Source organism: Seriola lalandi, unplaced genomic scaffold, assembly GCF_002814215.2.
Source record: "Seriola lalandi dorsalis isolate HSWRI2012SDOR001 ecotype SW California unplaced genomic scaffold, Sedor1 jcf7180002054609, whole genome shotgun sequence".
NCBI lineage: Eukaryota > Metazoa > Chordata > Actinopteri > Carangiformes > Carangidae > Seriola > Seriola lalandi.
Genome location: NW_019525162.1, coordinates 891,257 through 917,357, shown reverse-complemented (window position 1 = coordinate 917,357; position 26,101 = coordinate 891,257). Strand labels below are relative to the sequence as shown.

General features: G+C 41.1%; 4 protein-coding genes across 9 annotated transcripts in view; 1 reads left to right on the top strand and 3 right to left on the bottom strand.

Annotated features, from left to right (window-relative positions):
* Positions 1-800, top strand: part of LOC111665016 (trypsin-3-like) — a 1,619-nt gene extending 819 nt beyond the window's left edge. Inside the window, exons 4-6 of the mRNA XM_023419870.2 lie at positions 6-249; positions 340-476; positions 574-800. Coding sequence (XP_023275638.1) covers positions 6-249; positions 340-476; positions 574-723 — 531 coding nt within the window. The 3' untranslated portion in view covers positions 724-800. The remainder of the gene's footprint in view (positions 1-5; positions 250-339; positions 477-573) is intronic.
* A 324-nt stretch (positions 801-1,124) lies between these two features.
* Positions 1,125-8,615, bottom strand: LOC111664981 (uncharacterized). 2 transcript variants are annotated; one of them, XM_023419820.2, is made up of 3 exons: positions 8,355-8,615; positions 6,276-6,401; positions 1,125-5,899 (listed from the first exon to the last, which is right to left on the bottom strand). In XM_023419820.2, exons 2-3 carry the CDS (start codon positions 6,390-6,392, stop codon positions 2,423-2,425), a joined length of 3,594 nt encoding a protein of 1,197 aa, XP_023275588.1. In that variant the 5' UTR covers positions 6,393-6,401; positions 8,355-8,615; the 3' UTR covers positions 1,125-2,422. The 2 variants fall into 2 exon arrangements, with proteins under 2 accessions (XP_023275588.1, XP_087033688.1); XM_087177562.1 differs by lacking the exon at positions 6,276-6,401.
* A 1,730-nt stretch (positions 8,616-10,345) lies between these two features.
* Positions 10,346-13,457, bottom strand: LOC111664992 (uncharacterized). Of its 4 annotated transcripts, none has more exons than XM_023419835.2 (2): positions 13,005-13,457; positions 10,346-12,540 (listed from the first exon to the last, which is right to left on the bottom strand). In XM_023419835.2, exon 2 carries the CDS (start codon positions 12,492-12,494, stop codon positions 10,854-10,856), a length of 1,641 nt encoding a protein of 546 aa, XP_023275603.1. In that variant the 5' UTR covers positions 12,495-12,540; positions 13,005-13,457; the 3' UTR covers positions 10,346-10,853. The 4 variants fall into 4 exon arrangements, with proteins under 4 accessions (XP_023275603.1, XP_023275604.1, XP_023275602.1 ...); XM_023419836.2 differs by having other exon boundaries at positions 10,346-12,537; XM_023419834.2 differs by having other exon boundaries at positions 13,075-13,456.
* Positions 13,458-13,622: 165 nt separating this feature from the next.
* LOC111664982 (uncharacterized) lies at positions 13,623-21,957 on the bottom strand. 2 transcript variants are annotated; one of them, XM_023419822.2, is made up of 3 exons: positions 21,640-21,957; positions 21,505-21,529; positions 13,623-18,128 (listed from the first exon to the last, which is right to left on the bottom strand). In XM_023419822.2, the coding sequence occupies exon 3, from the start codon at positions 18,073-18,075 to the stop codon at positions 15,070-15,072; it is 3,006 nt and encodes a 1,001-aa protein (XP_023275590.2). In that variant the 5' UTR covers positions 18,076-18,128; positions 21,505-21,529; positions 21,640-21,957; the 3' UTR covers positions 13,623-15,069. The 2 variants fall into 2 exon arrangements, with proteins under 2 accessions (XP_023275590.2, XP_023275589.1); XM_023419821.2 differs by lacking the exon at positions 21,505-21,529 and having other exon boundaries at positions 21,640-21,956.
* Positions 21,958-26,101: the final 4,144 nt, after the last annotated feature.

Here is a 26,101-nt window from a genome sequence, read left to right as displayed (position 1 = left end):
TCCAGGTGCGTCTTGGTGAGCACAACATCGCTGTCAACGAGGGCACCGAGCAGTTCATCAACTCTGCCAAGGTCATCCGTCACCCCAGATACAACAGCCGCAACCTGGACAATGACATCATGCTGATCAAGCTGAGCAAGCCCGCCACCCTGAACAACTACGTCCGCACCGTTTCCCTGCCATCCAGCTGCGCCAGCTCTGGCACCCGCTGTCTGATCTCTGGATGGGGCAACACCAGCAGCTCTGGAAGTCAGTAAATCACTGCAAACATATCTGAGAGACAACTTGGTAGAAGTTAGTGCATTAACAATATCACATCCTGTTTTTCCTCTTCTCTAGGCAACTACCCTGATCGCCTGAGGTGTCTGGATGCCCCCATCCTGAGCGACAGCAGCTGCAGGAGCTCCTACCCTGGACAGATCACCTCCAACATGTTCTGTGCTGGATTCCTGGAGGGAGGCAAGGACTCCTGCCAGGTACCAGCTAAAGTCTTCATCACTGTTTCTCCAAGTGGACGCAGCAAACTTCAGAACACCTCTGCTCACATCTTGTTTTCTATCTGTGTCCTATCAGGGTGACTCTGGTGGCCCTGTGGTGTGCAATGGTCAGCTGCAGGGTGTGGTGTCCTGGGGTTACGGCTGTGCACAGAGGAACAAGCCTGGAGTCTACGCCAAGGTCTGCAACTACAACTCCTGGATCCGCAGCACCATGTCCTCCAACTAAAGTCACTTTACAGTCATTTGTTGTGAGACAGGAGAGTGCATATCCTTTTAATAAATAAATAAAACCCAATACTCATTCATCTGCTTGGCTTCTTGGCAGAGCACTACACATTGCACTCAAACTCATGGACTTGGGCCATTAAAACAGCTCTTTAATTAACTCTGAATTGAATAAACCTATTCTTTTAGTGTACAGGTATTAAATGTGACACACTGTATTTAAAATGCTCAATCACAAGTCACTTCTCTTAACAAGCAATTTAAGAACAATATCTTCTTGTCTTCAGCATCATATCATCACTAGGAATATATTGGGATGCAGCAGCAGCAGCAGCAGCAGCAGCTCATGGTTATCTTCAAAGTTCTTCAAAACTTAACCTAGAAATAACAGGAACAATCAAATGTGAATACAAAAGTGACCTTTATTGTTTTCAACTATAGCATAAAACTATATACAACAGATCAGGGTGTCCAGGTGGGAAACATCTTTTGAAATATCTTTTTGTGAATTCAGTAAAAATCAAGCCTGACATCGAAGAAGGAAAATGTAGTTTTTCAGAAGCAGTGAACAGCGATGGATGATCAACCAAACTCACGTGATGCAACAGGTGTGGAATGTGCATTTGTCAGTATATTGTCTAGAAAATTTAGCATCACTTGATTTCAGCCATCATATTACAGGTTCACAATAGAGCAAACTCTTTGACAAACATGTTGCATTACAGAAGCCGGCACTCACATTCGTGTTGTAGACCAGGGGAAAACAAATTTGGAATCAGTACAACACATCCTCTGAAACCTTTTGAGTAACAGACTGACTTATAGTCAAGAAGAGATCTGTATGATATTGATATTTGATATTAAACTCACCTTGTTCATACAGTAAATTAATGCATCGAGAATGATGAGGGGAGAGTGTTTGAAATTGTAAAACTATATATGGACTTTTCACTTCATTGGTCATAACATTCATGGACAACATGACGAGAAAAATCTGAACATTTAATATATACTCTTGAATTTATTGCTACGTTTGAAAAATTAGTTTTTGTCGACTTTGCCAAACAAAACTTTAATGGCAACAAGGAGTTTATGAGTTAATTTAATGTGACCTCTGATCAGTTATTGATTTGAGGTGTGGAGGATGAAGTGTAACAAGAAAAAGAATGAAGATTCAAAATGTTTCAGTGGTTATTTCACTCATAAAAAAATAAATATTTGTTAACTGAACTCTGGTGTTTTATAATCACCCAATTAAGTACAGTACAATTTCTGTGTTCAAATACATTTTCATAATAGCCAATTATATTATTCTGGGGCTGGAGTAGGGTTGCAGCCCCCTCCGCCCTTTAAGAAATTTTACATTTTCCCTCCATCTACATCTCCTCTGATCTTTTTGATTGGCAGAAATGTAAATAAAGAAACCAAAGAAAGCTTGCTGCCTAATGAACTTCATGAAAACAAACAGCCTCATTATTTTGTACATTCAGTGTATATCTTCATAATTTGGAAACTGACACACGATTGGTTTAATAAACAACTGAACAAATCTTTCAAATCAATGGAGTTGCCTTAACTTTTCCAGGTATGTGTAACAGACAATGTTTTTATATTTTCTGCTCTAGGACTACAGGGCACCTGTGTTAAAGTAAAACAGTTGATGTACATAAAGAAGAGGAACCAGATCTCCATTGAGGTTATTACACCTGGCCTCTAGCATGCTGCAAATAGTGGTGATAAAGGTCTGAAATGTCAGGATATGCATTACCACACACAGCGCACTTAATGCCATCTGAAGACCCCTCATTTGATATGCTTGCATGTCTTTTCACAGTTCTCAAAGGTGTAATGGGCTTTCCAAGTGCATTTTCAGCTACTCTGTCGTGACTGGTTTCTCTATCTTGGATTAAATGTGTGCTGCTGGGACACAAGGAAGATTTACCCAAATCAAGACCCTGATTTTGGACAAAAGAAACCATGGGCTCTAGCGGCGATGCTTGAGGAGTTGGGTCTGGATGTTTGGATAAGGGGCTCGGAGGAGAGCTGCTGTCCCCGGGTTCAGGACGTAATATTACTATATGGTTGTTTGTGGATGGGCTAAACGTTTTCTTGTTAGATTGTGTACTATGATCATCTATGGATAAATCGAAAGCAGAGTCCTTGTGCGTGTCTTGTGTTGAGGAATGGCAGAGCTGGTGATTGAACAGCAAGTCTAGAGTCTTAAAGCTGCACCTACACTGCTCACATTGATAAGGCAGAAACACTTTCTTAGGTCTGACCTGAATCCACTGGAAGTCTGGGTGCTCGCTCATGTGTTTTTTGTAAGGCTCTACAAACCGAAAACCTTGCCCGCACTGAGGACAAGTGAAGCGGCCGCGTCTCTGTCGGTGGACTCTCTGATGATGCCAGAGTTTTTTCCAGTTTTCTAGAGTCTTACCACAACAGGCACAAGTGTAACTTTGACCCGGGGCGTGGGTCAGCATGTGGGCTCTGAGTCTGCCCATGTGTCTGAACAGTCGCCCACAGCTTGGACATAGATATTTCCTGGGGTCAGATCTGTTATCTAGTTTGTTTAACTTTGACACGAGGTGTGAGAGATGGTGAGCCGGTATGACGGTGGACTGGAACGGTTTCTTTACGTTAGCAAAGCGTTTCTTGCGGCTGGTTTGTGTCTGTTTTTTCTGCTCTTCGCAGTTTGCAGCTGCGAGGGGAGAAGCTGAATTGTATCCTGACGAACACCTTAGAGCAGGCACTGTGTACTGTATTAAAGACATTGTCTCTTCCTCCTTTATCGCAGAGCTGGAAGTGGTTCTCTCTCCTCTACACTGATTGCGATGGGTATTAAATTCAGAAAGCACACCAAACAGCTTGTCACAATACAAGCAGCGATAAAGCTTGGCACCAGTGTGGGCTCGCATGTGACTGTTGAACTCCTGCAAATGGTCAAAAACATTCTTGCAGATGTGGCACGTGTACGTTAGGGAAGGCTTTACGCGTCTGTTGGGTTGCGAGTCGTCGCCGCTTCCCGTAGGTCTACATGTGTGATTCTTTGCATTGCTATAATGAGTGAATGATTTTTCACAGCGTGTGCAGTTGTAACGCTTCACAGACCAGTGTGTCAGCTCGTGAACGCGGAGGAAATAGGCCTGACCGAAAGCTTTGCCACATATATCACATTTATAAGGCTTCTCCCCTGTGTGGACACGCACATGTCTTATGAGGGCAGACTGAAATGGAAATGTTTTACCACAGTACTGACACACTTTTCTTTCTCTCTTTTCTGAGGAAACTGGGGTATTAAGTCCCTCACTGTTTTCACGGTTGTTCCCTCTGCTCCGTTTCTCTAAATTTTTGTTCTCGGAGTCCTGATCCAGCTCATGTGCATGCATCTGCATATGAGAGGCATACTCAGAGCAAGAGAATTTGATCTTGCAAAAAGGGCATTTTTGATATATATTGCTCTTTCTGTGCGTCTTGAGATGAAGATTTAAGTTTGAGTTTTTGCTAAAACCTTTCCCACATTCAGGACATTTGAAAGGTCTCTCCCCTGTATGAATCCGTTGATGGATGATGAACTGAGACAGAAATTTAAATGTACGACCACAGTAACCACATTTCAACAGATTTTTACCTCCTTTTTTAGTGTTGGTCAGATTTGTGTTGGCATTTGCCTGATTATCCGTGTTGCCACTGTCTGTTTTTTGTTGAGTTTCAGTTCCGCTTTCATGACTTTCTACAAGTTGCTCGCTTGGTAACAACACATTATTTATTCTCCTCCTTCTTTTGCCGCCTCTCTTGCGCCTGAAAATGTTTCGCTGACTGTTGGGACCCTCAGATTTAACTGTGGTGTTGGCACTGTATTGTAAAGATTTAGGAGTGTTTGACTCTGACACAGGATTTAAATGATTCAGCTCTACCTCTATATTCTCAGTTTTCACAGCAGGGGGGCTCCCGACAGGTTTAGGTGTTTCCTCAGAGGATGTTACGACATCAGTAACAGATGCCTCTGTATTCTGCAACTTAGAGTTCTTTGGAGAGTCCAAGGGGCTTTTTGATTGTGACTCCTTGCTGTCATTCATGTCCACTGATTGTTTTGTTTTAGTTTCATCACTTTGAGTAGGACCTGCCAAGTTTAAACTGTTTAAATCTTCTGAAGGAGTAACTTCAGGCTCAGCTGCTGCTTGGGAACACACTTTTCTTTGTGGTAATGCACCTTCCTTTAGTTCTGTTTGTTGCTCTTGACCTACTGCAGACTGTGGGGAGCACTGGCCTTCCTTTCCATCTGTATCAGTCTCTTGTTTGTCAGCATTTAGTTCCACCTGCTTATCTGTCTCTGCTCCCTCCACACAGCCTGTGTCATTGCTCAACACCGACAAGGTTTCCTGGGAATCATCCAGTCTGGACAGTTTAGATGGAACTTGGTGATCAGCCAGTTTAGGCCTTCTTCTTTTAACAGCTGGTAAGTTGGATGCGTGACTACTTTCTGGAGGAGTCATTTCAGTTCGTTTGGGGTCTACCTTGCTACCAGATTCAGTGCTTCCATCTTGTGTCAAAGGTTGCTTCTCTCCTCTACTCCTCAGCCTACGTACAAGACTGTTCATATTATTAGCATGAGCAAAAGCTGCAGATGTGATTTCTGTTTTTTTTGGCCTTCCTCTTTTTCTTTTTTGCAGAGTGCCTTTTACTTTACAATCAGAAACAATATGAGGATCAGAATTACTTATTAAAGGACCATCTACAGTGTTAGGCATATCACCACTGCTGTGCTTTTCTAAGCATGCTGGCAAAGGTATTGTGGTGCTGATCTCCTTGTGCTGAACAGCATCAGGACCAGCAGTATCTGGATCTTTTTTGTCTTCAGTCAACAGAGGTTTTCTTTTACGAGGGCGACCGCGTTTTCTGTGGGCATCCATGGGCTGTCCATGACTATCTGTTGTTGAGCTGCACACAATCACAGGCGTCTCTTGAGGTTTTGCATCCATCCCTAACTGTGATGATATGCACTCACTCTGTTGACTATTTGTTCTTCTTTCTGTTTCTGAGTTAACATGGCCATCAGGCCCCAGGTGTACCGATGAGCGGCACTCAGGGGCAGTTTCAGTCAGTTCGGTTGCTTTCGTTTCCTCTCCCCACCTGGTGTCCAGGTCTTCCTCACTGCAACTCTTATCTTCAGGTATCTGTGAAAGAAAAAAACAATATATATAAATATATATTTATATATACAAAAATAAAAACATACAAGAACAAAAGAACATAAATGTTAATGTCTCTATAATTTGTTCAATAATATAGATATCCAGACAAATAAATACATCTATCAAAGAGTCAAAATATATAATTAAATCTGTTGTTCAATTTACGTACAGTCTTCACATGCCATAGGACCAAAATAAACATTACATTATAATTCAAAGCCCTTCAGTTTTAGAAGTTTTAATGCAGACATTCACCCATATTCCATTTAAAAAAGTTACTCCAAAGATTATGCTGTATACTGTAACAGACGGCATAATTTTTGGGGGGATATGTCTATTTCTCTTTCTCACTAGCTACCTGCTTGCAGTCCGAAGGAGCATGAATGGAATTGCGAGGATGAGGTGTCACAGAAGTTAACTCAGAGACTGTATTTTGGTCACTGCTTCCTCTGCTGAAGGACATTTTACTCCCCATGTCAAGAGTCTGTGGATTAAACAGTGACAAGGAGGTTTTAACTCATAAAAAACAGCGACACGTATTCCTACAGCAAAATGCTGTCACTTCACAATGCCTGGACTAAAATGTAATTTTCCCGCGCTGAAAAAAAAAAAAAAAAATCAAAAATTGTGAATACGATGCATGCTATGCTAATTTGTCACAATAACTTAGAAGGTACTGGCTGCATTATGACTGTTCAAAGGTAATAAAGCCGCCTGACTCTTTCACATCAGTGATTAAGGTACAGATTAAGGTGTCTACAGTGAAGCACGATGCAAATCTGAACCAGAGAGAAGCCTGCTGTCTCACTGAGCTGCAGACTCACATTTTATTTAAGATATATTGCTCTTGCAAAACTCAGCCAAACTTGAAAGATCAACTTTTCCATTAGCGTAGTCTGCCTTATGATAGTTGTCTTCTTTTTCTAGGCTTTTTCCAACACAGCAGGTATCACATCAAACTGACGAATGATGACATGAATTATGATTGCACTCTTTTATATAGTTATGGGTGTGTTGCAATCCAACAAACCAAACCATTACAAGCTGTAACTTGTAACTTCCCTGACCCCAATGAAAAACAGGCTCAATCGGCATCCAAGGAGCTAGAAAACCTTTAAGTCCACATAGTACAAATACAATGGGTGAAAATTAAAAGGAATATGTGAAAAATTAGTTGAGAAACAGGATGAAAAATGCCCCCTTAGGACACAAGGGGTCACTGAATGAGAATGAATATGATGTGAATCATATGGTACAGCCTTCACAGTCACCAGATCTCAACCCAGTTGAACACCTATGGGAGATTTTGGACCGACTGGCCCTCCCTGTGTGCAAGTTATTCTGAGTGTACAGGAGAGCGTGGGACATGCATGTTTCAGGACTTGGCTCACGGGCTAATTACATTCCAGCCAATGAAAAGTACGAGAAACTTGCTACTAAATTTTAAGAAGTGAGTGATGAATATGAACACCTTCCCATAAAAAATAAGTTTCAAGGAAATTAAAAGAATCATTCTTGTGAAAATTTATAGTAAAAATATCTTAAAAGGTGTGTTTTTCCACTCAGAAGCTTTATTTATCATCTGTGTCACTCAGTTTTTTAATGCAGGACCAAATAACTTCACAATATGATAGAACTATATTAATACTACACAGAATCAAAATTTCTCAATCCAGTCAACAGTAAGTGGATGTTCGGCTTAGAATACACATACAATGAATCACAATGATGAAATTTAGCTTCAAGAACCAAACTTCAAAATTGTACATGTCAAAAAGTATTTGGACATGACATGAACTGGGAAAAGTTGTGAGTTTAGGGTGAGTTACCATGCCAAGACCCCACAGCTGTTCACAACAGGTCACACGTTACATACACTTTAAAGATACCACTTCTGAACCTGAAAACATGCTCTGTGCCAAGGCTCAAAGTGTGGTGTTGCAGTTTGAAAAGCACTAGGTGCACATAACAAGGTCATGCAAAAATAATCTGCACTGGTTTTGTGCAGATACACAGTGGTTGCTATAGTCAGCCCTCCTTTCATCTCCTCTGCATCATCTCTAATGCACACACAGGAGCAAATGGCTTTTGACTGTGGTTACCAATACTAACACACAAACCCACTGAGACATAATTGAGTCCCATTGAACTACATAATATATATATGTTAAACAGCTATCGCCAATCCGACAGCTTCAGCACCCAGCTATCAGTTATCATTAAAAGCTACGAGCAGCATGACTAACAATGTAGGCGTTATCTTTCGGTAGGCCAGATTGCTAGCTGCGGTTATTCAACATTACAGGCCACACTAACCCAACCATTAACTATAATGTCAACTCATGAGTCTCTCTGCATAGCTACTAAAACGTATGTAGGCTATTTCGCAACAGTTGTAACAAAATGTGATGGGCGGTAGTAAACACAAACTGCTTGCCTGCGTGGGAGAGAGTCAAGACTGGTGTCTGCGTAGCCATGCACTGACCGCTGCTCCACAAGCTAGCTACTGGCTAGCTCAAAGCTAACATATGCTCTGTCGTTACTTTGCTGCTTGGCACTTTTTCTTTACAAGCGCACATTAGGCGTGGAGCTGAGCTGTCAATGTGGACCTGGCTTTCTCTTCTTTTCAGGGCAGTTAGCAGCAGTAAGCCACTCGACATCCACGCACAAAGCAAGCCCGAAGAGTGGCAATCACGGCGAGCGCACAGAGTGGATACTTAAGTGCTGTGGGAAATTTCGGAGTTACGGGTTCTTCAGCAGAAGTGACTTCAAAAGTGGCAAACATGACACAGAAGAGGGGGTTTATTGGCGATAGATGTATTGGTGGCATGTGAAGTTTAAGGACATACAGCTCTGAAGCTGGAAAAGTTATTCTACAACCGCAATTGTAGATTTTGCAGGTATATAAACTATTAACAATGTGCCTGACACTCTTGTTGGTTTTGCCGTTGCAAACTTAAGTAGAGTGGGTCAGTGCCACATGTGCCGACAATATACATCCAAATGTATGTGTATCTGTTTCAGTTCTTCCACCCTAAAGTGTTTGGTGTCTGTTACTCGCATAAGATTTTGATATTACATGCTCACAAACAGCACGCGAACGCCGCATGCACGTATTTGGATATCAGCCATTGATATTTACCTCATCATAAATGGACACACAACAGCGCCTTGTTTTTGCTTTGAAACGGCCCCCCCTGCTGGTGGCACAGACAATAGACCCGAGTACATCACTGGGGAAAAGGTGCTTTCATCATCAGAAGTTTAGAGTAAAGATGTTAAATGAGGCACCAAATTAATTGCTAAAAATAATTAATGCATAATTCTAAATAATAATAAGAAAAAAATGTTCATATGAAGTTTAGATAAGCACAACTCGAATTTGGGGAACACAAGTTGATTTGTCATGTTTCTTTCGTTTTTCTGCCAGCAATTCAAATATCACTACATTCACACACTGCTAAAATTTAGATTTTAAAACAAGGAATCATGGAATCATCTTGTTGAACTAATTATTGTTAATCTAAATTTTTGACTTATTCAGCTTCTGAACAAACTCATGACGTTATTTCTACAATGGAAAGTTTGTCCCAACACTATTGCAGAAGTTGCCACAAGTGTGTTGCACTTGCAGGTTGCTTTGCTTTCACCTTCTGTCCAGATCATTCCACACCATCTCAGTGGGTTTTAATCTGGAGTTAAAGCTGCTCTCCCATCACTTAAATCCTCCATCTAGTTCTTTTCTTCTCATGTTATAGTTATCTTGCTGTCGGATGAACCCCTCACCAACCAGTCCGTCTTCCTTTCCTTTTTTCTATTTTGATTGCAATATACAACACTACTTCCTGCAGTACATTATTGTCGTAATAATGTATCAAAGGATGTAGTACATCTGTTTCTTCCTACACCACCTTTGTACAGACAGAGGGTTTCTAAGTCATCAACAAAAGTTGGGGCACCTGTTGGAAATACATTAACTTAATTTACTTCTATTGCTGCAAGGAAGTGGTCAGTTAACCAATTTCTTAATGCCTGAAAAGGCCCATATTCTATGAAATTCATACAATTTTTCAGTTTTTGTTGACTTTAGCCTTTGTTTTGTTTTTTCTTTGGCAGTTTAGTGCTTATTTTTGTGTCATTTAAGGTTATTCAAAGGACTTGAACTACTGAACTTTCAATAAAAAAACTAAAAATGGGGGAGTTCTAAAACTTTTATAATCTCACTTGCATTTACTGTACTTGTGTACTATCTACTGTACTTGTCAGGCACCATAAACTGCAATTACCTGTTACAGTATTACATGTGATTGGTTTAAATACTTGCACTGCTCGGGTGAAAAGCACTATAAATTCAGTCAGTTTATCATGTGAATAACCTCAGTAATAATATAGCAGGCTGCATTATCCAATAAACACACACACACACAGTGAGTTTGAAAATATAGTTTAATACAACATATACTGTATTCTTGAAGTCTGCTAAAACTGGTAAGAACACACATGGTACCGTGGTCAGCTCCACAGCCTCACAACACATTCTGATCATACTAAAACATATTTAAAAAACAAAAAAGGTTTTTAATGCAGTACCTGGTTACCCCATCATACATAAGTAAGCCATGAACATACATTTTGATAATGAACATTATCGATTTACATCTTCTATAACCATTGCAGGGGCAACAACTTTAGATTTGTGTCAACAGTCAATATGGGCCGTTTACTGTACTGGTGAGAATCCAGTTGAAATAAGATGCATGTTAGTTGTCACTATATATCCCACACGTATAAGTCTTTTAAAGTAGTTTGGAACATTGTGTTCCTGTGTGATGAAATCAGTGGATGCGGTTCAACCGGGTGACTGCAATCTTTATGCACTTGGTCCGTAATTAACATAAAATGTCACATGCAAACTGGAAGTGGCTCTCTGGTTTTGTCAAGTTATAATAGGAACAGATGAAGTTACTTGGTAAATCATCTCAGCAGGTTTGTCTGGTCCGCTTTCAACGATGTAACAATCATCATCGTCCATTTTCACTCCTGGTTTCCCATTCACAGGATCTGCACCTTGACCTCTGTCCAGACTTACAGCCACAACCTGGTTTTTCTTTATGTTACCAGCCAATGGAACCTCCAGTTTTAAGTCACCATTCATCTGAACAGGAACTGGGCTTACCAATGGTGTCACCCTCTTTAGTCTGAAATGCTGTTTGCCACCTCGCACTTGCTGTGCCATGAATTCCTGTGCTTTGATACACTTGTGCCTCTGAAGGAGCTGAGCAGTTTCAAAAGGAATTTGACAGACTCGACATGTGAACCCATTTTTTGCAGAGGATATCTGCATGGGTTTGCTCAATACGCCTGATGCAGAATTTGTGGGTGACTTCATCTGCAAGGAGGGAATGAAAGAAAGCCCCCTACCACTTGACTTGGTGGATGCACTCAGATGTGGACTCTGATTCTTTGATAGAAGGGAGACATTGGTATAAGGCTTGGATGTGCTGGGATTTCGACTGTATGTCTGCAGGAGTGGAGTGACACGAAACCCCTGAGTGCTTTTACTGTATGATCTGATATTCTGATTTTTCAATTGCAGGATGGAAGTGACACATGATGTCTGTATGCCTTTACTGGTTACACTGGGATTCTGCCTTTTTAGCTGTATAGAGGAAGGGACCTGAGGTTCCTGAGCACTCGGGTTCTGACTCCTATGTGTGCTGGCTTTGTTTGGCTTACCGAAATTCAGAGGTTTTGCAGTAATGAGTCTGAATTTGGTAGCAGTGTTGGGTGAGTTACAAACATGGAAGCGAGGCACTACCTTCTTGCTGGAGAGCAGCAGCCCACATCCTATACAGCCAGAAACTTTGTCTGTGACATGAGAGCTGTGGTGGGAGATGAGAGAGGTCTTTGTCACAAAACACTGCCCACATTTACCACAAGTGTATGGCTTTTTCTTGTTAAACTTGCGCACCGTATTTATCACCACGACTGGCTGGTAAAGTGTCCAAAGATCCACTGTTGGTGCACCTACACCTGCAAAAATATTCTGCATGTCTGTTGTAGAGGTGGCAGGATTTGAGAGGAATGATGCTTGTGACACAGCGGGGTACAACTCAGGCACTTGTGAAATCTTTGAAGATTGCATGGGAACTGGCAAAGGACCTGATGAAATGGGTCGCTGCAGCATAGGATTTACTGGCATAGAAATTGATGCCACATTGTTCATTTTAGGTGCCTTCCAGACAACCTCACCTGTCTGTAATCTTTTTAGCTTCTCCTCCTCCTCTATGCGCTTCTCAATTCTGCGCTTCTTTATTGTTTCGTGATCAAGCACTTGGTGCCCAGGCTCATGTGTCGTGCTGTGCTCCAACATGTCACTGTACTGGGTAAACTCAGTTCCACAGGAGCAGATGTAACTTGCAGCAGAACATACATGTTCCTCCAGGCTTCTTCGATCTGAAAATATTTGCTCACAGCTGAAGCAAAACCGGCCAGCATTTATCAATTCTGTGCTTAATCCATCCTCCAGGACATTTTGCAGTTTTTGCTGTCCTCCCTCCATGATCAGGCTAGGCATGGATGTGTTCACTGATGATGCAGAGCCCTCCAAAGAACCCTTCCTGCTGATGGAGACAAGTTTTAGAATTAATATAATCATAAACAAAATAGCCTAAGTAAATTGGACAAATGTTCAAATCAGATACACCCCATTATTTTATGGTAACCGATACAATCTGGCTCTGAGGAACTACCTATGCTAATGGGAACTGCATGCTAAGCTAGGAAGAGAGGGCTGTCATTTTACAACATCACGTATAGCCTCTTTTTTGAAATACATAAATAAATGACCTATTTGCTCGTTATCGTTTTTTGGCAAAAACTTCTGAACCCAGCTGAACTCTACTAAGTAATTTCTCACTTTACACCCCGTGGCTTGTTAAATACACACCGTAGACTCGTCACCAAACCAAATAATACGATGATAATATTTACTGAACATTTTTCCATACAAGTAAATGGCTGAGAAAATGCTTTAGCGAGACACGTTTTACAATTTATAATGTTAGTTTGTTGAAAGCGCGCTTACCTTGCTATGCTAAAAGCCTATCATGCTAACGTTAGCCTCAATTAGCTCATAGACAATAACGTTAGCTTACTTTCACATGAAATCAAAGTAGCGCCGTATCAATATTCTGACATGTCCTCCTATTAAACCGCAAACAACTGGTCGATTGTCTCTTTGTGATACATTCAGAATCGGGCCAAATTGCCGGCATTTAACGAGTAGGTAGCAGTTAGCCTACTAGCCACACCAAAGCGAAAAAAAAACCTCCCTCTTCTTCTGCGGATGGCGCATTTCTACGGCGATACGTCAGGGCTTGCGTCGTCATACTGACACCTATCGAGTGGAGGTCCTGGTTCACTTTTAATGTTATTACAGTGGGTGAATTTTAGTCTCGACACAAAGCTGACACTTCAATCTTGAACATGAAAACAGACAGTTCTCAACTCAAGCTCCATTTAGTCGTGCTTGTTTAAGCTTTCAACACAGTCCTCATCAGCAGATTGACAATTGCCTCGGTTGCCATGGAAACACAGATGTTTCAGAGCACCTCTAGGTGCACATTTTACATTTTGGCACTATATATCTAGTCCTTGATCAAATTGACATGACTATTATTTTTTATTTGACAGTATGACAAACTGATTGTACAAAATTTTTATTTAATCTTTAGATTCAATAAATAGGGGATGCTATTACAGTGAATGTATAAATCAGTCAACAGCGCTATGGTTTATAAAAAAAATAAAATAAAAAATTTTTTGCTTCAGGTTTCCTTAAGATCCGACTTTGAAGTAATGTTAGGTCCCCTTGGATATTTACTGTTAATTTGCATTTATGACAGACTTGTGTGGCAACAAATGTTATAAAAGACCATGGCTTGATTAACCTGCTAGGGGCTGCAATTAAGCCCTGTTCCTCATACTCTCCATGCAACTTGTACAGTTTTACTATGCAGGAATACTGACTGGCCGTGGTCATTTGATTTAATACATCAATTTGGGTAAATATGCAACATGCAAGCACAAAAATGAGATAAAGTAGCTCTTAAAACTGGGTTTTGACACATGAACTTGCTTTAAGACACAGCCTTAGTAACTAAGTAACTAAGCAGGAACCACTTTAAGGCCCTTATCCTTACAGTTGATTTGCTTTAGTGGTGCATTATTCCAAATTTTCAATAAAATAGCAAAAATCACTTGACAAGGTAATGTTGGAGTCTTTGGGACCCCCAAAGTTTTGCAGCACCTGTTTGCTTAGTAATCCAGTCTTGATTTCATTAATCATTTTGCTCAAGCCCCATTCACAACTTAGAAATATGTCAAATTAATTCTAAAATGAACACTGGAGTTGTGAAGTAGCTCTAAATTACATCCATCTGTAAATAATAACTACACAAAATCTTGTGCACACAGAAAATTACATAGTAATAAAGATGTTACATCTGTCTAAATACCTAAAAAACTAGAAGCCATCTGAAGGGTTGGACAATAGGATATGGATAGTTGTAAAATTATCACTTCTAGGCTTTATTAACTGCAGTTATTCTCCTAAGTTGGAGAAATATAAACCATGGTCATTGTGATACCACTCATAATTTTCATGTTAAAACATAGCTCTGTACACATGGTATTAAAAAACAAACCCTTTCTTGTGTTAATCCTGCACTTTTGCCTCAAAGACTTTAAGGAAGATATAAGATCTCATATCACACAAAAAGATGTAATGTACATGTTTCACATAGCAGTTTAATAACACCAGGAACAACAACGAGCTATATCACAACCTTTGTGATCAAAGTTTGGTTACCAAATAGTCAAACATTTACAGGCTAATGGCGTTATGTAATATAGGCATTGACTTGACAGAGCTAAAATGTATACTATATCAAAGCTTTTGATTTACAGTGGCAAGCAACTATGACACACTCCTAAGAGTTGCTTAAAAAACACCACCTTATGCAGCTGTACAATGTTTTCTTGAAAGTAAAAAACAGGTAAAGTTCAACTGGCAAATAAGGAAGGAACAAACTATAACAAGATGCGCTGTGTTCTTAATGCACCACCCCCATGTTACACATTTTTTAGTTTCATTGAGAAGTCAGCTGTTCTTGTGTTTGTGGCTTAATGTCTCCAGCCATGATGCGATGAATCCTCCTGCAGTGGTTTTTGAGTGATTTAAGGTTTGGGTATGTTCCCTGACAGACATCACAACGATATGATTCAGACTGTTTGTGTGTAAGCAGGTGTTTCTGCAGACCGTCGACAGTGCTAAACCAGCGAAGACAAACAGGGCAACGCACAGGCTTAATGGCAGGCTTGCAAGCACCACTCCTCTGGTGAAATGTAAGACTGATTGTGTTTGGGAAGTCAGAGTTGCAGTGAGAACAGTGGTAGGTTTTCAGTGGATTTGTCTGTAGATTTGTAACCCGTCCACCTTTGCATCGATTCCAAGATATATGCCTTCGAAGGGAACAGCGGGTGGCAAAAGTGTTGCCACACCGTGTGCATACAATCCGCTGCTGCTTTTTTGTGGGATTTGGAAACTGCTCTGGCCGTGGTTGTTTCTGTGGAGGCTGATGCACTGACTGGGGCGGCTGCTGCTGCTGAGCTGGTTGTTGCTGAAATCGAAGTAATAGAGGTTGTGATCGTTGTGGTTGCAGTCCCTTCAGCAGCTGGTGATGAGGATGCATATGAATCTGCAGATGAACTTCATAGTCTGCCCAAGAATTAACAGTTTCTCCACAAGTCGGACATGTGTAGGATTCCTGAGCATGTTTCTGCAGATGCTCCAGGAGAAGCCTTGGAGATGTAAATCCAACCCCACACTCACACGTCACCCTCCTTGGAAGTACAGAGGGCAGTGACATGATGCCCCAGTTGCCTCCATCGTCCTCCTTGGTTTGACAATCTGTTGTATTGCCTGACAAACTCTGCTGTCCAGTCCCTCTATCTACATCTGCCATTGTTCGTTGCAACTGACATTTTTTACTGTGAACCATCATGTTATCTTTGCGATTAAACGTCTTCCCACAGACAAAACAAGCAAACATTGGTTTCATGCTATTTGCATTCAGTTGAATGGCACCATGACTACCACTCTGTGTTACAGTCCCAAGTGAACGTGGCCTAAACCCACATAGTCGGAGATGACGCCTCAAAGTAGATGCCCGACTATAGGTTTTCTGACACCTGTTGCAAGGGTAACGTTTTACACCATCTCTGACAAAGTAGCGCAAGCTAGCGGGTGTCGCCTCCACATGTCCAACTGACACAGATGTCTTCACCTCTCTGTCATCACCGGCCTTCTCTGCAGAACTCAGCACCTCCATTTCATCATCCAAGGGCATTGTCCACTGCCCTTCATTTTTATCTTCATCATTAACAGGTGTTGAATCCCAGCTGTTTTCCTCTCCTTGCTGGAGTGAAATTCCACTCAGAGAGGCATCCTTGTGCTGCTCCATCATTGAAGGTTTGGGGTAGAATGGTGAAAAACTTTTTGCTGGATTAGTCCAGGCCAACTGTGAAACTGCAGACTGGTCTGAGTTCGAAGAGGTAACTTCCACCTTGATACGACCAGTTACTTCAGTTCCTACACCAATACTCTTAGAAAATTGAGATTCAGCTATAACATCTGTGTCTGTTTTAGCTGTGCTATTTGATCTCAATACGATCATTTTCTGAATGGGGGGACTGGCTTGCTGAGAGAGGGCTGAGCCTGTGCCCTGACACTTGTGCATTTTAAGGTTCCACCTCCGTGCGTAGCTGTGCTTGCACAATGGACAAAAGAAGACCTTTTTCGTGTTGTTGAGCCTATGGAATGCCATTATTTTTTGGGAAAATGGTAACTTGTTCTTAAACGAACCTGATGGCTGTATGCTCTTGTTTCCTAACTGAGGGCATACGTGATTGTCACGTAAAGGTAGCCGCCCAATGATCAGCTGTTTGCAGCGACGACAACATTTAATCCTTTCTTTTTTGTGCAAGAAATGATGCTCTGTTAGTTTGTCCAAGTTTTCAAAGACCCTACGACAGCGGCCACATTGATATGTCCCATACGTACCATTACCCATTGGATCCATGAGCTTTTGACGGGTTTCAAGAACCACAACAGGGGAGAAAGTCTTGGTCAAAGAGACAACTCTTTTCTTACTGCACTCAAGAATTCTGCCAATAGATGGACCTTTTGTCTTTATACCAGGTTTTGCAAGCAGTCGCCTCAACTGTGCAATAGAGAGGTCGTTGATCGGGGAAACCTCAGTTTTTGCTACTGAAGTTATATTAACAGGGACAACTTCTTGTTTGGGGGTAACTGTGTTATTGTTTTGAATAGGTGAAAAGCGCTTCATGTACGCTGATGCCAGCAACTTCATTAGGGAGTTGTTTTTGGGCATAGAGTCATTCTTTTCAATGCTGAAAACAGAATTAGTTTTGTCCTGGAAATGCATGTCCTCTACAGTCTCTGGTATTTGCTCTGCTGTGGACAACATGTTGTTACGTTGTTTTTCACTGTTATCCTGGGGGGGTGTACATTGCCCTTGAGAAGTGGTTGCAAAGGCAATGCCATCCCCTAGGTTTACATTGGTTTTATGATCTGTTAATGTGGGCAGGTCGACAGGTGGGGACCTTGAGGTAGAGGGGCAAGTAAGGACCAAACCTGGCTGGGTTACAGTTGGATTAAATGATACATGCTGGGTGGGAAAAGCTTGATCACATCCCTTTCCACTTGAGAGAACAATATTGTTATCTAGAGGCTGCAGTAGCTGAATTGGAGATATATGTGAACGCTTGTGTTCCAGCATAAGACTGAAGTCCTGAAATTCCTCTCCACAATCACAAATATAAAAAGAAGGCGAAGGGCTCTCAGGCAAAAGTGTTGGTGGACAGGGGTGCTCACTGGATGGGTCCATACTTGCAAACAGTGTTTCATGTGGGCTGATGTTAGGCTGTGGAGTGGGAGTAGAACCCTTGGAGAGTGCACTTGCATGGGTCGCCTGATGTACTAGCAAGGAGGCCAGTCCAGTGAAGGTGGCTGAACAAGCCACACAACGATACACTTTGGAGGATGAAGTATTTCCCTGTAACCCCAGCATCATGGGAACCACATGTACAAGGCAATCCAGTTGTTGTGGTCAAGCAAGGCAGTTTCCTGTAAAACAAAACGACATACACAGCGATGTCACTAACTGAAAATAGACAGTCAAAATTTTCAGTTTGCAAACATGTTAAGGATACATTTTTTAACTTAAAATCTTTCTACTTGTTTTAATAACATGCTTGTATACACCAGAACTCATTTTAAACATGGATACTAATGCAAAGCAAAAGGAACACAAAAAAGAGAAAAATAGCTTGTGTGCTTTACAAAAAATTGTCAATTAATTTTAAACCATAAGACAATCTATATAATTTGTGCAGTGAAACATTACCAAATTTCCTATTCAGACAAAATATTGATTGTGAGATTTTAGCCAACATGGCCCGGCTGGTACAATATCTTACCAGGTCCCTTTCAAAGGGCCCTAAATTTAGACCAGTAAGCCATCTACCGAAAATGCCATGATTAGTCAGTGCTGCCTTGGCCTCAATTTTCTCCCAGAGTCTCCAGAGTCCACCTAAAGGATGCCCTGATTTGCAACATGTAAAGTCATCGCCCCCTGTCTGCCACTAGTCATCAAATCCATCAGGCTCTTCTGCAAAACTCGATCACATCCCATAGCAGAAGATTTACGACCCCATTTCTCCTTGACTTGTATAGCATGCTTTAGCTGTGTCATGACTAGGTGCATTTCCATTTTATCCACACAGTAGAGGTAAAAAAAAATGCAGACTTGTGATACAGTGATCATGTCTGGGCAGGGCCAAAGCAGGACAGTCTTAGCTGTGTTTTAGAGAAAAATCAAGTGGCAAGACGTGTGTGGTCATGCAGGAAACTGGAAAAGCACTGACAAGACCCTACACACCCATGGTACACCTACAAGTGTTTTCTTCTTAAATCTGTTCCCGATTATCTTCTCTGAACTGTCTGGGTGTGTAGGGTCTTTGTTTGACTGACATCTCACTCAAACGCTGTAAGCACTGTTGCACCTGCTAGGGTGGGAACACTTACACCTTTATCATTCTTAATGGTACACATAGTTGGTGGTCTCACATGATTCCCACCATAGGTCAGGTTAAAAAAAACAAAACATTCACGCCAGCCTCTGAATTGCAATTCCGAGTTGGAGATATTGGGAATTTCTGACAGCGACAATATCTCCCACTTGGTGAAACGAACTGTAGACATGTCAACAAACTGTTGGAACAGTGGCTGCAAGTACACCACTGCTGGTAGGTACATCAAAATGAAATAACATATTACCACAAATACAGTCAATCAGCTAATTATATTGGCGTTATATGTTAATAATGTGTGAACACTAAGGGGTGATTTCCTTTTCTTCCTATTCTGCTGGTCCACTAAACAACACATCACTGTAACACAGGAATACATGTAGATCTGAATGAAACAACAGATTACACACCCTCTTTACAACATTAACTAATAATTGGTACTTTGTCACTGCTATGATATGTGATGATTTTCATACATGTTTTTTTAATCACAAGATTTTTTTTTTACATTATTTTTATTATATTTTCTGTGTATTTGCTGGGGATTTTATTCAGTAATGGAATAAAGAATACATCCAGTGTATTGTCTATAGTAATCAAGAAGTTTTATTCTACTCTGTTGAATGTCCTATGAGATCAAACGTAGCTAGTCTTTTAAACCATTGTGACAGACTAAATAAAGGTTTCTGATATCTTTTCTCTTTGCTCTGCCTAAAGCACAACACACATAGAAAGCATTTGTGATGTCACTGTGTAACACGTGTCACTTTCCTGACTCACAGAATAGATAAACTACCATTTGATCAAATGTATCAATCCACACTGACTCACGAGTAACTTGTGTATTATGGGCATCACCACAAGCCACCCCCCTTATTTTGAACTCTCCCAAGTCTAATTTTTTTTTCCACTGGCAGGCTTAGTGATGCATGCTGTACAACTCTTCTCCAGTACACTATGCTTAATTCACAAACATTTTCCATGAAGGTAATGTTTTTAATTTGATGGACTTTCACTGCGTGTTTAGTGAAGTAACCTTCACCGACAGTTGTGAAAATCAAAAAATTTCCCTATGTATAAATATGACATAGCTAATACCACATTAAAATGTTTCCACTGAGGCACTGCAAAGCTTTTATTGTGAAGCAGCTACTGGAAGTGCACCAGTATTCGTCACCACAGGTTAGTTTTAGTCTGCTGAGACTTTGACATTATTGTGCAGCTTTGTTTTCAGGTCAGTTTTAAAAACATAACAGCCACAGTGAATGTGAGAAATGCATTTTGCAATTTGGGCAAATGTTAAAGCTCCAAAATGCCATTAAGGCACCACAAAACTGTAACAACATCAGCACTAAGAGCCCAATATTAGGAGATAAACTCTAGCCCTAAATATACATTTATATTGAAGGATTAATTGTATGACAAAGTATTTAGCAAACAAGTAACAAAACAAAGGAATAATGATTATTCAATTAAGCCTATCTGGGTGTGGCACAGAAGCTTGATGTCAAAGAAAAAGGTTGAAAACATTAGGTGAAGCTGGTTTAAATGATACACAGTTTTGGGTGTGAAGCTCACTCCTCCTGTGTCCAGTGTGTGTGTGTGTCACTTCAAAGATGCTCCATAATTTTGAGGTGAAATAAAAATGACCTGTTGCACAGATATATCTTATACCACAATATGTAAACCGAAGACAGTTGAAGAACATCCATGTGTGACTTTAAATTCTGAGAGACAGGTTAAATAGCTCTCATACATGTATTCATATTAACTGTAAAGTGTTCTTCAGCTTCCTCACATGCACCACCCATACATTCATTACACAGTCCGATTAAAGGTTAACCTCTTTTAAAAACATCACCCATTTTAGGTAATATTTGGACCCCTCTCTTAATTATTCAGTATTATTTCATAGTTGTAAACTTGCTGTCCGACAACAGACATACACTTAAGTCTCTAAACCTGAACAATTGAGGTTCAGATGCATGAGGAGGAGTGGTTTACGTACAGCTTGTATTATTTGACTAGGGAAATGACACCGAGCTCAGTAAGCCACCGAACATCAGGTGGACCTTAAACCACACGCAGGAACGACACCGTTGCAAGGAAAAGAAGAAAGGAAAAAACAGCCACCCTCAGTAGACATTGGGGGGTATGCTAGCTTGCTAATGCTAAGCACACTGCGAGCCAACATAGCAATATTGTTGAACAAAAATAATAATAGTCTATCCTTACACACACACACACACAGTATCGTTTTAACAAGCTCCAGCCTCAGGCTAACGAGCTTCCCACATGGGCTCCATTGATCCAACACATGCTTCCTAGCTTGGCATCTGACCCGACCACATATACATAGCCTCTTTCAGTCTTGTCCACATATCACAGATGGGTTGCGAGTGAAAACTAACCAGGGGGAGGTGGTCGGCCACGTTCCTGCGGAAGGCCGGAGAAAGGGACAACTAACGTTAGCAAGCTAGCTACCATGACCTATGAAGCTGCTGTTGCTGCACAATAACCAACCGCTCATATCTTCACGTACTCACCAGCCACAGGAGCCTGAACGATGTCCTTCGCAGAGGAGCCACAATGGCTGAGCGGGAGGAGGAAAAATGGCTGGGCACGCATCTGTCCATGCAGAAGCAGAAACTCTCGAGGGAAACAGGGCTCAGCACAGCTTTGTGGTGTACAAACGTGATGCTGTGCCAGGAGGAAGAGCACCAAGAGCTGCAGCTGCAGTAGGCGCGGAGCGACACTGTCGGTCTACATAGCGCAGGCGCAGTTAACCCGTGCCGTCCAGGACAGCGCCAGGTTTGTGCGCTGCTGTGCCTGCGGTGCGCTCAAGGCGCGCTCTGATTTGGCGCTGTGGCCACCGTCGGAAATGCAGGTCATGTAAGGCGATCTGTCCCACATAAACTTTAGCCTTTTTAATTCATTTAACTCCTATAAATAATGCAGATTTTTTTACGTTCAGCAATTACTGTTACCTACCTTACCTCTTTACCTATTATGTCTAAAATTATGTGTGCTCTGTGTGTGCTGCCTACCTGGTGCCAAGAGGGTCCAGACCTTAGTTAGTCAATGTACTGATGATGTATTATTATTTTGGGAAGGGTAATGTTCAGGCACAAATGAGGATAATTAATACAAATTTGACATTAATGACCCTGGACTTTGCACTGTCCATTTGGTAAATATAAACTGCACTTTATCCAACTAATGCTTACTACATTAACAGTTCCTGATTAACCAGCCAGGGGTCTCCAGGGCAAGAGGTTCCATTTTCTCCCAAGCGATGTCTTAAACTCTGATCATATTCCAAGACAGGACATGCGTATGCAGACACATTCCACACATGTGCATTAGAAAACTTGATACTCTGACAGCAAGAAGAGCTCCTTTGCTTGTTTTATTTGGCTGAGTATCATAACAAAAGTCAAAAAAAGGAAACAGTATGTGTGACCACTTAACAAGGATAGAAACAAGAATTGGAAATGTACATGCGTATGATGGACGAAACATTTTTTGGGTTGCAGACGTACACACAGGTTGGGGTGCGGATCCTTGCAGACTTTGGCAAATGAAGAAATTTACATCATGCATACCCTTGTGACTGCAGACACAGAAAACATTGGCCTCCAATTAGTAATTATAACATTAGAGTTGATTAAATTTTTAACTGAGGATCCCTATAAAATTGGGACCCCATTTTAGGTGTCACCTTAATTTCAGCTTATAATATGCTTTAGTGGTGCACACAGTGACAAACTTAATTAGCAGTTTATTAAATTCTAACCGACTATCGGCCATATGGTGAACCCCCTGAGGGTCTGGGGGCTTGATGCACTTGTCCATTTGCCCAGCTGGGGATTCAGCCTTGACTGCCTTAGCCAATATGGTTAGAAAAGCAGTTGGCTGTACGGAGCAGCTGCCTCAAGTTCAGGTATCTTAAGGTGTCATTCATGACTGAGGGTGTCTTTTGCAAGAGTGACTGCCATTCAGCAGCAGGTTCAGTGAGGCAGTCACAGTATCATTAACTGTGGTGGTGAGGAGAGACCAGATGCGTTAAGCAAAGCTCTTGATTTACTGACTGACTGCACCAACCTTCACTTGTGGTCATTATATTTGGACACATTTAGAATAAATCACACTGCAAATAGCTGATTGTGGTGGGAACTTCTGAAAATAATGGACTCACTCAAGAGAAAGTGTTCTGTGAATGTATTCATCCCACTTGCAAGTGAGCTAAAACCAGTGACATGGAATGTAAGAAGCATTAAAAGACACATAAGCACATAGGATGTCAAAGGCTGAGAGCCGCTTTCTCTCAGACTGGCATACCTATCTCACACAGGTGCATCTCACCAAGTTGTGACATCTCTGAGAAACAGGGGGAATAGATGTTAACTTGACACAAAACATAGGAGAATTACAACTCCATATTTGGTAAATGACCTTGAAAAGGTACAGGAAGAACTGTTTTGGGTTCTGAGAGAGGCCTATAACGCTGCTGTGAGTGCTGACCCCTAGTTGCACTCTTTTGAACTTTATTTGCACTCTATTTTCCACTACACTTATTGTTTGGGTACCTAAGGATGATGCCCCCAGGCACCTTCTTGGACATCAGTCAACTGGAAAGAGACCCAGGAGATTCAGCACACAGTTCAAGGATGACATCTAATTGTCCAATGGAAAAGTCCAAGAAAAGCTGTAACTCACAAAAAAGTTATATATGCATTTTCTTGTATCCTGGGCCATAGTATATTTGAATCAAAGTCAAACCTCACCCCTGGAACTACATCAGGATCTTGTTTGGGGCAGTAACTGTGGCCTGGGCTGTAAATCTGGACCTGGGTTCATGTGGTTTACTTTCAGACTTGAGTGTGGGCCTTGATTTTGTAAAAATGTCTGTCCAGAAAATACATGTGTATTCAATAGTCAGGCACTGTCCAAACCAGAGAGATCAAAATGGCAAAAAATTGATCAAGTTATTGGCCTGCTTCCTTAACTTGAAGTACAGAAGGTTCAGTCAGTTTCAATGGCAACATTATCTTAAGCTGCCCCTTACAAACACACAGGTCACAATGTGTCCAGAACACACACTGTCTAACATTGCCTCTGCTCTGACTATTTATTTGAATTAAGACAAACAACACAAGCGCTGCTGGGGTGAGATGAGACTGAAAATTGTGGCTGACATAATTTGTCACAGGACCTGTGTTTTGATTTGGCAAAGCTAAGCCAGCTTGCCAAGAATATGTGCTCTGATATTGGCAATGGGCCTTCCTCTGACTAACAGCTGTTTTCATTTGACTTGAGATGCCAGACGGTTTTCCCATACAGTGATACTCTTTATGAACCATATCTACATTTTCAGGATATGGAGATGGCACTCATGTTATTTACTTTTCCAAACTACCCCCACATCTCATTTGTATTTTCTTCTGGGGATCTGCTGATCTGACAGGTATTAAGGTGTTTAAAGTTGTGGACCATGTTACTGCCAGTTCTTCTCAGAGTTAGACACTTGATTGTGTAATCCCTCCATGAAGTTGGAAGCTTGGTCTTTGGGTACTTCCCTAACAATCTGCAAAAAAAAAAAAAAAAAAAAATTAGCTGAATGAAACCCATCTTGACAATGACTTCCTTTAAAGGGAATAACACAGTCAATCTTATGACAGTGAAAGATAATAACTGTGAACTTACCTGGTTTAGCTCTGCTGGACAGACTACATCTATTTCAAGAAGTATTTTGCAAAGAAGTACATTTTCAATTAGTACTGGTTTATTGAGTGGAGTGACTGTTTCTGTTACCCAACAAGTGAGCAATTTTCTTCCTCCTTTCTTAAGAGAATGACAGGGCTGCGCTCAGGTCCATGTTTCCTGATCTGGTCCAACACATCAGGATTTTGCTTGTCACTGGCAGGCACTACTGGATGGGATGAGAGTCACTGGCATTGAAAACTTGCCTGCTACCATTCAGTAGTGGGGCAGATCACTGGGACCGTTTCACAATACCTTTTTTTTGTTTTACATTTTCTTTAGAGAAGTACATGATATGGTGACTATACCAAAAGTCTCAGCCAGTTAATTGAACCAGAATAAGGATCAGAGAAATATCCCTCTTTCAGAAACCAGGATTACTCTCCTTGATATGACTCAGAATTCCTGAAACTAACCCGCTAAGGAGCATTGTGGGACAACACTTATGATCCATCAAGAGTGAGGGAGTATTTTCTGCACCACCAGTCCTCCATCTCATTACACTTTACACCTACATTAGTAATTGTTTGATTGATATGGTTAGGATTACCTGTTTGTATGAAGATTATGTTTGAATCAGTGTTAATCCATGCAAAGTACTTTAAATTTATCTTTAAATGTAGCTTTATGTATTTTCATAGAAATCTCTTTGAAAATTAAAATTTTATTTTGGGTTTGCAATTGAAATGAAAACCCAAACCAAAGATCATCTTGGACCATGACTGTGGGAGTTTTCACCATTAAATCTATTTTTTAATGTCTTTCAGGTAAATGAGATGAAATAAATGAAAAAGGCCACTGTATTTCATATGGTATTTTAGGGCAAATGAAGGCAGAAAACCAATCTGAAAATTAATCTGTTTCCAACTCCCATCTATTTTCTGTACCTGCTGATCCTGTTTAAGGTCTGGAGCCTATACCAGCATACACTGAGTGAGAGGCTGGCTGCACCCTGATGTGTTGCCAGTCTGTCATAGGCCTAGCAAACAGTGTAAACACAGTTTAAGGTTTTCTTTTAACCTGCTCATCTTAGACTGGAGGAACCCTACACAGACGCAGGGAGAACTAGCAGACTCCATGCAGATTTCTACTGTGACTACGGTCTGTGATTTAAGGTGACACACCTTCATCTCAGCTCTAATACGGGTAAGTGGAACTTCTTAAATCAACTGTTTTGGTTAAATGAGGTGTGGCTTTTCGTAAAGAGCCAACATGTCTTGGGCTCCTTTCCGTTAGCTTTCCCCA